Raw genomic sequence first — 12,752 nt, 5'->3', positions numbered from 1 at the left:
AAAATTTGGAGGTGCGTATTTTCGCTACCATTTTCTAGTCACTGTTCGAAGAATGTTCTCGTAACTTCCCAATAGATTACAAAGTCACCTACCCAAGCACTAGATAGTGTTACACCTCTAAACTCTAATCAGTTTCTGGAATGATGGTATCTACACAACTCAGCGTTCAAGTTCAAATGGAAGTACTGATCCTCTTCCACTCAAAAAGACTGATGTTCGTAATTCCCATGATGAACTTTAAAAGAACACTCATTGCCATTCCATTACGGATGACTAATGCATTGATTTGACATGCCATTGATGCGAATGGAGGTGGCTGCTTAGGGGTGATTAGAAGAGGCCTGCGACAGCAACTGAATGTGAATTTGTTAATCATAACTTCCCAGACTTAAAACAACAAAATTGTAGGGCGACGACAGCAGATACACAAAGGTTTCTCTACGGGGTTGGCCCCTGAAACAAAACAATAAAACAATCAGCTAATATTGCTAACATTAAAAAGATGAGATAATGATAATAAAGGTAACGATAAGGACAACAATGTTAATAATAATAATAATGATAAAAACGATGATAATGATAATGATGCATAATCAAAGTGATAATGGAAATTATTTTGTAGCGATAAAAGTTATGCAAGTAGGCGTAAATTGTAACGGCAAATAGATGTCCAGGTACATGTGTTGGAGATAAAAATAGTCCCGTAGCCTTTGTGTGGTCGAAGGAGCAGTGGGTTGTTATCCACTGTGTCCTGGGCACTGTATTAAAAGGCGGAGCTCATCCCTCTCCTTCCACCGCTTTTTACATCCCAACTTAAGTCAGCTACCCATTTTACACCTTGATGGAGGGAGGAAATTCATGTTAAGTGCCTTTCACAAGGTTACATCATTGGTAGCATGTCAGCGGATTCGAACCAAGGACCTCTGGATTCTGGGTCTTACACCCAACCGTTGCGCCAACACGACACCACTACCCAGGTACATTGCCATTAGAAACTAGAGTTCCACGAACACGAAATGCAGCGGATTTATAAACTTTCCTAGCTTATTATGCAAATAGCTCCCGATTTGCCTAATTTGTATTAAATTATGTAAATAATCAATCAAGCCATCTACATACCATAAATCAAGACGATCCGTCGACCTCCTTTCGAGTTATTCATGTCCAAAGGTCAAAACAAAAACACCTACTGCAGTTCGAAACAAGTTGCTAGGGGGCCCAAACGTACACAGCTTACTCAATGTGACATGAACTATCTACCACACAAAAATCATGGCCGTAGCACTTCATGAAATAAGAGATGATACATTTTCTGGTTGTACAAGAAAACATTTCCTTTCTTTATTGAGCACCTGGAGAGCGGCGCTCCACAATTCGCATCCGTGGCCGCGAATGAGGTTCCCAATATCTGGTCAGAAGTCGTTCTCATCCTGTTTAAAGCATGCATGGATCCGTAACTCATAACTGCCTACCAGTTTGGTGGATATAGTGGTAAATGTGGCCGGCAGAACGAGGAGGGAGTTCATCCATCATGGAACCATTCATGTATGATGAGGTAGAAAGAACTATGAGTGTGGGGATTCCTGGCCCTGAAGAGCCGTCAAGGCTAATGTAAACATTGATGTGTCTGGCTGTATTAACTTTAGTAAGAAGAACAACGCACTCGACAGTACTGTAAACTCATAGCACGGATTTTGTGATAAAAATAATCCATTTCACGTTACGTTATATTAAAAGATGAATATTCGACTATAAAAAAACGGCCATTCTAAAGGTGAAGCACAGGTATGCCTGGTGTACAAATTTATAACAGGAGTAACATAAAACATATTCCATAGTCATCATATGGACATTTTTGTATAGCAAGACAGTGGTGTAGACCCATAGCACGGAGTTGACTCGCCTGTCCAGCAATAATTCTGTATTCAAAATAATCCATGATACTGAAAAGATGAATATTCAATTATTTACAAACGACTAAAAATGAAGTACAGGGATGCCTGCTGTACACATTTACCAGAGGAGTAACATATAGCATATCCCTTCGACATCTTTGTATAGCAAGAAACCGATATCTTTAAGTCAGTATACATTTTGATAAGTCTATCTGTACACAGGCTATTATGAGGGGAGATTAATATGTATTTGTGAACCATACGTCCAAGAAACTTATATTAGTTTGAAATATGCTGCCATTAAGAAACCCACTTCCAGCGAAGCCGGGAGCTATGACATTTGGAGGGATATGAAAGGTACCATGATGATCCTACCATTGGGAAAATTCCTCCACAGACTCGGACTACACTATGATGAGCAGGTGCTTTTATCCTTTTGATGTATGCGCCTAAAATCTGTACTCCCACCGAAGTCCATAAAACTAAGATTTATCTGAGCTTTAAGATTGGGTCCAAAACATTAAGACGGCGCGAAGAAAGGAAACTATCCAATAGTAGCAAAGATTGATGGTGGTTTTCGGGTCTTACCGACGCTTCGTTGATCGTAAAGACATATTCCTCCGTTGTACGTGCAAATAGTACCATCTATCACACGGATTGCCCTCTCTTCGTTTCCTTTTATCAAGATGGAAAGAGTGATAAAAAGTAACTAAGACATTAATCTTGGAAGATTTCTACGTCAAACTCTCTGTTAAAAGACGAGTGAAGAAGGATACATTTTTTCCTAGACACCTGTCGGCTCCTCTATCTTAGACCCTTCATGTTCTAGTTTGAAGATGAATCGTCCACTTCATATACGGTGATAATAAGAGAGACTATAGATCAGGTGAGGACATTGATGGATTAAGCATCGGAGATACGAAGTCAGAGGAAAGTAAAAAGGGGTAATAATTTAAGCCATGCATGCTTCATGTCACGTTTCTTAAACATACATTGAAACTGTCACCATAGTCTTACGTGACTTTGATATTCAAATCTGGAGAACAGACAATAACTATTGAAGGAAAAAGTTATATTAACTGCAAACGTAAGACAATACGATGTATTCCACCAGCTACCATTGTATTATCGGTATAACTCATTTCTTACGTTGTCTAGTTCCGACTCACAGCCATATAAGGAGATCGCCTTCCGATGCACTACATTTTCCAATCATTACCACTTAGAAGACGGTCAGAGCCAAAGTCTATGTTTTTGCATTGAAAATTCAACATTTATCAAAGTGTGTCCTTTAATATCAATCTACACGTGGACCGACAACGGAAAGGGGAGGGTTAGGGCTGAAAGAAAGACATTGTGTTTTCTGTATGGCGGTAGCAAATAGATAAACTTCATGAACCAGGAAATGTCTTCCTCAATGAGGTCGATGCCCCCCTCCCCCTCAATAAAACCTATCTTACGACCTCTTTAAACGACTTATAAGACAACCTAATTAGTGCTGTAGATCCGCACAGTACCCATAACTGTTCCATAAAAGCAATCCTATTGTCTACCCTATACCCCGTCAGGTTACTACGTCAGCGGGTAATAACTATTCTTACGATCACTTTCTGAAATTACTTATGGTTCAACGCCCTAGGCCTCTCGTACATTGAAGGCTTGAAATCCAGATTAATATATAACCGTTATAGAACGTAGTACCCGAAACCGTGTTTTTCCAGCACGTAAATATATTTCGTCTCACCCAGTGCAGTACTTGTACTTACTTGTAGTCCAGACTTCCCATTTCCATGCCCCATTTATCATAGGACTGTTGACTGCATACTAAGGCCCCGGAACCCTTGATCTACGATAAGAGATAGAATCTCCCTGTCTGCTCGGCCAGAGACGTGCGGCAACTGTTTACAAGCCTTGGTGAATGCAAATCCAAACCTTGTTCGACATGCTGTCATATGTCTTGTACAAAACTACGTGGGTCGCTGTTACAGTAGTAGCTTGAGTAGACATATACTCTAAAAGCAGTTTTCATGCTTTGCTACCAATGTATCACTGCAGCACTCTTTCACACACTTTTCTGTTATTTGTACCTCTGTCTAGTCAAGTTTTTATACGAAAGGACGAAAAGACGAGACGTCTTTTGTAAGGTTTATCTACGGCCAAAGAATGGTTGCAGAATCCACATATCCCCCGTGGGCAACCTTAATGTCAAACTTTTCGGAACGTTTTGCTATTTCATGTAGTATGTCTGAAAAGGTCATACCGCCAGTACTCGAGATAACCACAGGAAAGACTTATACTTATAGGCTGGGACCTTGTTGCCCTATAAGTATAGGCTATCGTAGCCTACACGTACAGCTGTATATCAATGAGGAGTTTTATGGCCTTGTCACCCTTCAGTGCGCGATATCGTAGCTTACATGTACAGTTATACATATTAATGAGGAACATTTAAGAACGTTGCTCATTATCTCATGTAACAGGTTTGAACAGGATACTCCGCCAAAGACCTCAGATAACCCAGGAAAGACTTATAGGCTGTTGGCCTTGTCACCCTTCAGTGTGGGCTATCGTAGTTCACATTTATGCTCATGAATTTCCCACCACACGCCCTACAGTTGGGACACGGGGGCTTAGAAGGAAGTGCTTTATGACCTAGGTCACATCGAGTCACGGTCATCGGTGAGCGGCAACTGACAAACGGACCCCAATTCGCCAGAGTCAATTATGTATTCCGCTGATGGTGTGACGTGTGCAGAGAGCACGATTGAGAATTATTGAATTATACCGTGAGCTCTGATCGAATATTTGTGCACCTGCAGGTAAAGGAGCTCGGTTTGCAGCCAAATTACGAGACGCAAACAACCACCCGGAACGGAACAACCTTCCACCGCATAGATCTTCTGCCTCGTTGCATCGTTCATGTGGGAAGGAGTTGAGAGATCGGGCCTGGAAAGAGCAAGAGGCCACGGATCATCGTCAACGTCTGTTCGATCTGTGTTTCGATGTGTCGCTGCTAGAATGCCAGTTGCTGAGACGTCATAACGCATGCCCATGGTACGGTTCCTGTGTTTGAGTTACGGTTGTGAACCAGTGTACGCAATATGTTGTGAAGGCAACGTACTGGGAAGACGTGCATTGGTAACGACAGCGTTGTGAGACAGAACCGTTTTCTTTGAACCACAAGACAAGGACTACTCCAACATTGTATGCCTTGAACTGGACGACCGTGACTGTTATTTCAACAGAGAAAAGTCATCAAGCGAATCAGGGAGCGGAACGTGGAATGTGTGCATCATCGCCGTCGTTACTAGTGTATTGCTTCAGATGACAGACGGGTGCGAGGACGTGTCCAGGTTTAGAAGGACGACCCTGGCGACCCGGGCACTGACATGCCATGCAAAAAGGTAAGCTGTGGAGAATGGAGGTTCAGCTTAAGGCAAGTTTATGCTTAGGTCCCAATTGGAAAAAGGGGCCCCGCCGGGTAGTTGAGGGGCTTGTTTTTTTCACTTTTAGGCGTGACCCCTACGTGGCCCCGTGGCTGCCGGGCTATTGTTGGGCCCGGCCGGGACCCCGAATCATTTTACCTCAGACTTAAAATCAACGCGAGACCCGGTTACGAAAAGACGCCGTGAGCTAATCGTGCGAACACCGGGAGGCACCCCTCCGGTACCCGGCAGTCCACCGGGACAAATGTGTGGCTTCGGGACCTGGTCGGGACTACACCCCCTACGGGCATCGGCACCGAAGCATAAGTCAGACAGATAACAATGTCACGTCAGACAGGTAACAATGCTCATGATCAGGAAATTTGAACTAAATGAGAATGTTCGAACGTTCAGAAATGGATTTCAATGTGGCGTAAAACGCAAAGAAGTAGCTAAATCGAACTAGCAGTTTGAATAATAGATAGCAGAAGAAAGGGACGTTAAAGATTTACGAATTAAAAAGTCAAGTACATGAAATAGCCTTATCAGTATTCCCCATGGAAACGGTTACGTCCTCAACTTTGCCATTACGTCTCATAAATAATCCACTTAATCAATGCTGGGGGATCTGAATCGGTAATGCAATGTGGGATCATGTTTTACATGTACCTTCTCACAGCGTCACCTCTTGATCCTACCATACCCAGAAGGCGGGAGAACTATATGAAAATCAACTTTCAGCTGACGTGTGCGACAAGGGCAGTGCGCATTATAACCTGCGGTGATAATCAATCATGCATCGTATTTTAGGTGGAAATTCTCAATTGAGTTTTGGTGGCAGCACGAAATACCTTACAAGATTAAGATGAAATACATGAGGTCAAAAGTGATACTTGTGATAGCTGCTTTATTCAGATGTCCATGAGTGATGAGCATACACACACCACTAGTCTTCCTGGATTTCATAATTCATGTTAGACACGTCATGCAAAAAAAAAAAAAAACGATCTATAAACTACAATGATACTACGTGTAGGGAAAACTACTGCACTGTTGGCATGACTTAACATTAACAAGAAAGGCAAGACTTATGTCAGGTCATGGAAGCTAAGCTTCTATGCATAGCTCTCACATTCATGTCTATCTACATGCACTTGTTATTCGAGTCATCTTGCAGCGGTTACTTCTTATGATATTGAAGGTTAATACCGCCCTAGTAAGTAACGAATATGTGACAACTATAGATTACAAGTTCCACAATAACCAGTCCAACTCGGTCTTCATTTGTATACGGCGAGGTCCTTAATATGTATTGATATATAACTTAACTTATGATATATTGCACAACAATTGTACAAGGTAGACAGTATGGCATCTACTGGTACTTTTAAACTACAGTTCTATAAGGTCAATCTACCTAATACAAGAGTGTGTAGTATGGGATCATGAGCTTTTACAATCATTGGAAGAATTTCTAACATATCTACATTCTTTGATATATTTTCCTATGTATACCATACCATTCCTATGTATACCAGGGGTTGTTACATGTCAATATGCACTTAAATTTCCTATTTAAGTCCATTGAGTCCTCGAGTATTGATCTGAAATGTCATCTTTGTTTCCAGGGAAGTTCCACCGAGCAGCTGTGAATATCCAGGAGGATGTACAGCTGGCTGACAGTGGAATCACCAGAGGACATGATCATCATCTTGGAGCTCGTGCACATCTTCCTTCTCTTGGTCGGGCCGACCGTCTGTCTGTGCCCGAACCAGTGCGCCTGCAACGCGGTCTCGGGGTTCGTCAACTGCCGCGAGAAAGGTTTCACCAACGTGCCCGGTGGCATGGAAGCTGACGTGGACTACATCAACCTCGGAAACAACAACCTGACGAAGATAACCAGTCAGTCCTTTCAGAGATTCCGTCGACTGCATTATCTCACGCTCGACAACAACCACATCTCGGACATTGCGGAGTTGGCCTTCGAGAATATGCGAGAGTTGAGAGTTCTAAACCTGCAATGGAACTCGTTGACATTCCTACGAAAAGGAGTTTTCCGCGGTCTTATCAACCTTCAGGACCTAAGGCTGTCTTACAATTCTCTCAGAAAACTTGGTTTCTTAAACGAGGAGGGCCTTTACTCCTTGCAGACTCTATACCTAGACAGGAATAATATTTCAACACTTAACAGTTTGACATTTGCTCATCTACATAGCCTAAAGTTTGTACACCTCGAGTACAACAAATTAAGCGCCATGGAAGACGGGATATTTAGTGGAAGTTTGGATGTGGAACACGTCTTACTAACTGGTAACAAGATCACACAAATGTCGCCGTCCTCCTTCAAGGACTTAAGGACATTAAGGTCCTTAAACCTGGACGTGAACCAGCTGTCTTCCGTGAAGTTTGAAACGTTTCGTAACATCAAGAGCCGGTACACGAACCTGTACCTGGACTCCAATCCTTGGCACTGTGATTGCGATCTTCAGAGGACGTTTAACAAGATACATTTGACGAAGAACCTGCACATTGTCCGCTACGAGGAACTGGCCTGTCACAAACCGGGGGAAGTACGTAACGTGACACTGAAGGCGCTGGGGACGAACTTCTGCGTGGCCGAGACGGTGACGATACTCGTCATCACCATCACGGTGGTTGTGGCCGTGGTGGCGGCAGTGGTCACAACGGAACGGAACAGAAGACAGAGGATGCAGAACTCACCACACATTGCGAGTATTTGATGAACCAAATTTACTGATGGAAGTAGTTTTTAAAAACTATGGGAATTGTCAATATGTTCAGGTAGCCACGACGCGGATCGAGGAAGCAGATTCTACTCTTCGATTGCTCGTGGTTTCAATCAGGGATGAGGAGGTGGGCGTGAATGGCATCCCGCGGGAATGTCTCTAAACGCAGCATACACCTTCATCCGATTAATAAAGGATGACTTTGGCATTTTAAAAATGACGAGACTGCCAGCGAGATTCCCAGAGATATGCGGTGACACGCTATATATTAAGCCAGGAGAGAATTTAAGAGACCATGATCCTCCATACAGATCTCCGATACTACACTTCAATGTCTCTGCCTTATATTAGGAGGTAGCTTTTCTTACCATGTACTTGCATACACCTAAAGGTATCAGGATGTTTCCACTCCGCATGCTTTGATAAGATAAATCACTGACAGTGACATGCAATGCTATAGAATTTAAAAGCAATAACAGCATGTTATCATTACTACCATATTTTACCATTATACCTTTATTTCTATGCTATCATTTTAGGTTTACAGTAGTTACAGTTACAGCATGGCTATGTGCTCAGTACCATGGTCCTTTTGAGATTTACTTCAAACCATCAGAGCTCACATCACATAGAGATGTCTCGGCGTGCTCGCGGGTAAGCACCCGGAAACCGCGGCAGCAAACTATCTCAGATGGGATCTTGGAGTCGTGCCAGCATCAGACGCGCGGAGCCGATACGACGCGCCCCCAAAGCGCCGACACTCGAGGACACTGCACAATTTTGACAGCCGTATTCATCTTCCCTGACATTTTCTGACAAACTTTGCGTGATATGATTTTCACGACGATGTTAAAGGCGCTCCCGGTGGGACTACTTTATTCACCAGCAGCTAATTCATCAAATCCTCAAAAGTCTTCTTGCGCCAGCCAAGAAAATAGATATCAACGATGATTATGTGTTCTACGAAGATCGATGACTGCGTAGCACATGTCCATAACAGTTGGAGTCAGTCTAATACCTTTATGGAATCTGTCAAGCTTGACTAGCCTAAACTCTTGGTAATGGGAAAATCGGCGTCGACGGATAAGAGAACTGTCGATATCGTACGGGAAAAGAAACATATCTCTTCAGTTTGTGGTTGCTAAAAGACTTGGTAAGGATCGAATATGTCTCACAAGGTCCATATTGTCATCGATATTGAAACAACTCGTGCCTGGAATCCCATTACGTTTCGATCAACCTTGGATTTTGAGTTTTGATAGGTGTATCTTGGAAGGATTTGGACCTTTACATAAAATCCGTACACAAAAAAAAGCTTTCTTCTATTCAAAACTGATGATGTCCATTACTTATTCGGTGTAACTAACGACAACTACAAATGTAGTATACAAACATGTATGATATACCAAAAAATGTTGCAAAGACACAAAGGCAGGTCTATATGTTAGAGGATGTACCGTACGATACCCGGGTTTATTGTTAACCTTTAAGTTTAAAAAAAAGCTCAGCAATGATTGATTTTTTATCTACTACAATGTTACGAGTGTTATACATCTGACGGGTTAAGCATGTCAGAATTGACTTTATGATCAGGTGATGCACGTAACTTGTATGCAATAATGACATTAGATCTGGATGATTTCACGAGTTTTCAAATCTCGCGAGAGGAAGCGTGATTAGACAGGCGCTGGCGCCGCCCTGGTAACTGCCTTCACAATCACACACAATCGTGCCCTTTTCATCACGCATGCGTATACAGTACACACAATCATAATCAAGAGAGTAAAAGCGGAAATATGATACAACTCTGACACAAATAGAAAATCAACAAATACTCTGCAATCTTCTTTCATTTCTCCGTCAAGTTTGGAATAAGATAAACTGCGATTCTAAAGCAATATTTTCTAAGTATTGACAACCTTTGTTATGTCTCTGTTATGATATCAAAAGTAATGATATCACAAAGATAGATTTTACATTGGCGTAAATTTGAACGGCAAATGTTCTCGCTCCGACAGAAATTGCATTTGTACATTTCTGGTGTCTTGCATATTCCTCTTACCAATGAGAATGTCTCGGTCGTTGTAAACAATATGTGTTGTAAGATGGGACGTAATGACTGAAATTTGCGAATCTACAGAAATGAGTTTGACGTAGATTTTGTGAACTTAAATCATGAACTGTACATTGATATACAAAGTGCGAATGAAGAGCATGCACGATAATCATAAATATCTCAGCCACACAAGACTTTCTAACTTCTTTGATACCAATTTGTGAGTTAGTTGGTGAGAAATAAATGTGAATTGTAGCTAAGCTCTGTGACTCTTGTCTTTCATAAACACAGTATTCTGTACATGAGATCCTCAGTTGGAGACCAATAATATTTCTATCATTATTGTTGTGAATATTATTATTGTTACCATTGTTATCATTATGTGGATTCCACAAATTTTTATTTGCTTAATCTATTTATTCTCTGTTGGTGTTTTTACCCGTACTGAGATAACAAAGGAAATGTGTCCTGTTTCCATTTGTCCGTTTACATGATGTGATGTGATAAAGCTGAAATAGATAGACCCCCCCCCCTCGAATTGACGTTGGGATCGAAGATCGTAAGAACATCACTGTTGGCAAACAAATGTTTTTGTCCCCGGCCGAAGAACTAAAGATCCTACTAAGAACCAGGGGTATTCTGGTGAGTACATCATACAGCTATTAGAAGTGTAGTATTTCGTCTCGGAAAACAATTTCAACTTGCCTGGACTACTCATCAGGTATAAATGTTTAGTTTAGTTCAGATGAACAGTGGCCCTTCTAAGCCGTTATAGGCCAGTTGCCATTCCCATCCAATCCAATCCAATACAAGTTACCATTTATTGTAATTTCTGCCAAAGAAGTACGAGAGTTATTGTCCCATCAGCTTAAACCAAAATCCTATAATCGATATTCATTTACGTTCTCTAGAACTGCAGCAACCACCAGATGTCACTGTGTTGCTACTGAGTTGTTGTGAGGAAAACATGGATAGAGGTTCTATCATGCAAAATGCTGTGGGATAAAAGATGATAATACCTTTAGTGATGGACATGTCATTTTAGATTAGCTAGCTAGATTAGGCCAATACGTGAACTTTTCGATTCGTCTCAACAAGTTGGGTTTCACGTACGAAAAAATTGATTTTGTCTTTAATATTGCATGAATAGTACAGGTACAGGTGGTTGAAAATAAAATATACCCTGTTGCCAACAATACCCCCTTCTTGTGTAAATACAGAAACCCTCAAAACTTTATGTTTGACCCAGGGGAAAATATGCTTTGATGTTACATAATAAATGTTTTATTTGCAAGTTCTTGCCCGAGGGCTAATTGCAACATGAAACAATGCATGGAAAGGGTATACTGTACAGATAGTGCGAGTTAACAATGTTGACAAGTAGAACACATATACATATACACTTGTACATATATACTTGTGGAGAAACTCGAGAACAAAGAATCAGCACAAAGACAGATACGACAGTGAGGGATGATAAGACACCAACTAAATGACACGCATGTTCGTCTCAATCACATAGCAAGAGAGCTAGACGAACTCCTTGTTGCCAATTGACATCTCAACATTTGTTCTTCAGCCGCTGCGTCTTCTCCAGAGACCCATCCATAAAGGCTACGGAAAGCCGGACAGGATCGATCTGGGCACAAAGTCAAATCCTTCAGGCGAGGATACTGCGCTGTTTCCTGATACACCAAAGCATAAACCGATACAGGAGTCATGATCATGGCCGTTTTCCACAAGCACACTTGACCAAATCGGTGGTGATTTGCGCACTGCCTTCACGAACTATAAACTTCAAGCTAACGATAGTATCTAGGCCACAAGCTTCCCCATCACTGGCCATTCACTGGCCATTTGAGAATATATATTTCTGTTGACTATAATACAGCAAATGCTTGTACTTTTCCCTATTAGTTAGTATGTCTACCGTTAGTAAATTGCCATCAGCAACGTACTTGGTATTACCCTATTTCTTGGATGTACATAGCCTTTCCTACGTTTCTCAAGTTTTCATTCACTATGTGATACCACTTTAGTGTTACTTTTCCCCTATCAGTATGTTTACCGTTAGTAAATTTAAAGCAACATTGTTGGCCTGGCCCTATTACTTTAATGTACCTAGCCTTTCCGACGTTTCTTAACTTTTCCTTCACACTTTGATTCCAACATACGTGCCTCCGAGCTTACAGACGTCGGTTACTGTAAATCCAGAAATGATTGCGGTGATTTTATCAATTAATCATATCGCGGTGAAACTCTTCATACTGCGAACTTAAAACCACCGCGAAAAGCCATTCCATTGTGTGACTGTAGCGCTACTATTGTTTCAAACGCGCACTCAGAACCACCGCGAAACTCCATTTTCTTCCTACCGCGAAATTAAATCACCGTGAACATTTCTGCATTTACAGAATCTGCATGCTCTGTGGACTGCCGCCAAATCTGCGGCGAAAATCAATGCCATTCTGATAAATGTGTCTCCTGGAAGTCTTGTTTACGCCTTCTGTTCATGGGTCACGATTATTTGCAGGCTACCTGTCGATATCTCATCAGTCGACAAAAAGGTTATTTAGATCGTGGCCTGTCTCCAGCAACTCACTTTGCTGATTTGGAAACGGTGCGTACA

At 41.7% G+C, this 12,752-nt stretch overlaps 1 protein-coding gene across 1 annotated transcript; it reads left to right on the top strand.

Annotated features, from left to right (window-relative positions):
* Positions 1 to 4,471: 4,471 nt before the first annotated feature.
* On the top strand, positions 4,472 to 10,642 carry LOC136446846 (reticulon-4 receptor-like). The gene is made up of 2 exons (XM_066445464.1): positions 4,472 to 5,299; positions 6,949 to 10,642. Exon 2 carries the CDS (start codon positions 6,985 to 6,987, stop codon positions 8,059 to 8,061), a length of 1,077 nt encoding a protein of 358 aa, XP_066301561.1. The 5' UTR covers positions 4,472 to 5,299; positions 6,949 to 6,984; the 3' UTR covers positions 8,062 to 10,642.
* Positions 10,643 to 12,752: the final 2,110 nt, after the last annotated feature.

Source organism: Branchiostoma lanceolatum, chromosome 1 (assembly GCF_035083965.1).
Source record: "Branchiostoma lanceolatum isolate klBraLanc5 chromosome 1, klBraLanc5.hap2, whole genome shotgun sequence".
In the NCBI taxonomy this organism is placed as follows: Eukaryota; Metazoa; Chordata; class Leptocardii; order Amphioxiformes; family Branchiostomatidae; genus Branchiostoma; species Branchiostoma lanceolatum.
The sequence above is the reverse complement of the archived record's forward strand: the minus strand, read 5'-3'. Positions and strand labels throughout refer to the sequence as shown.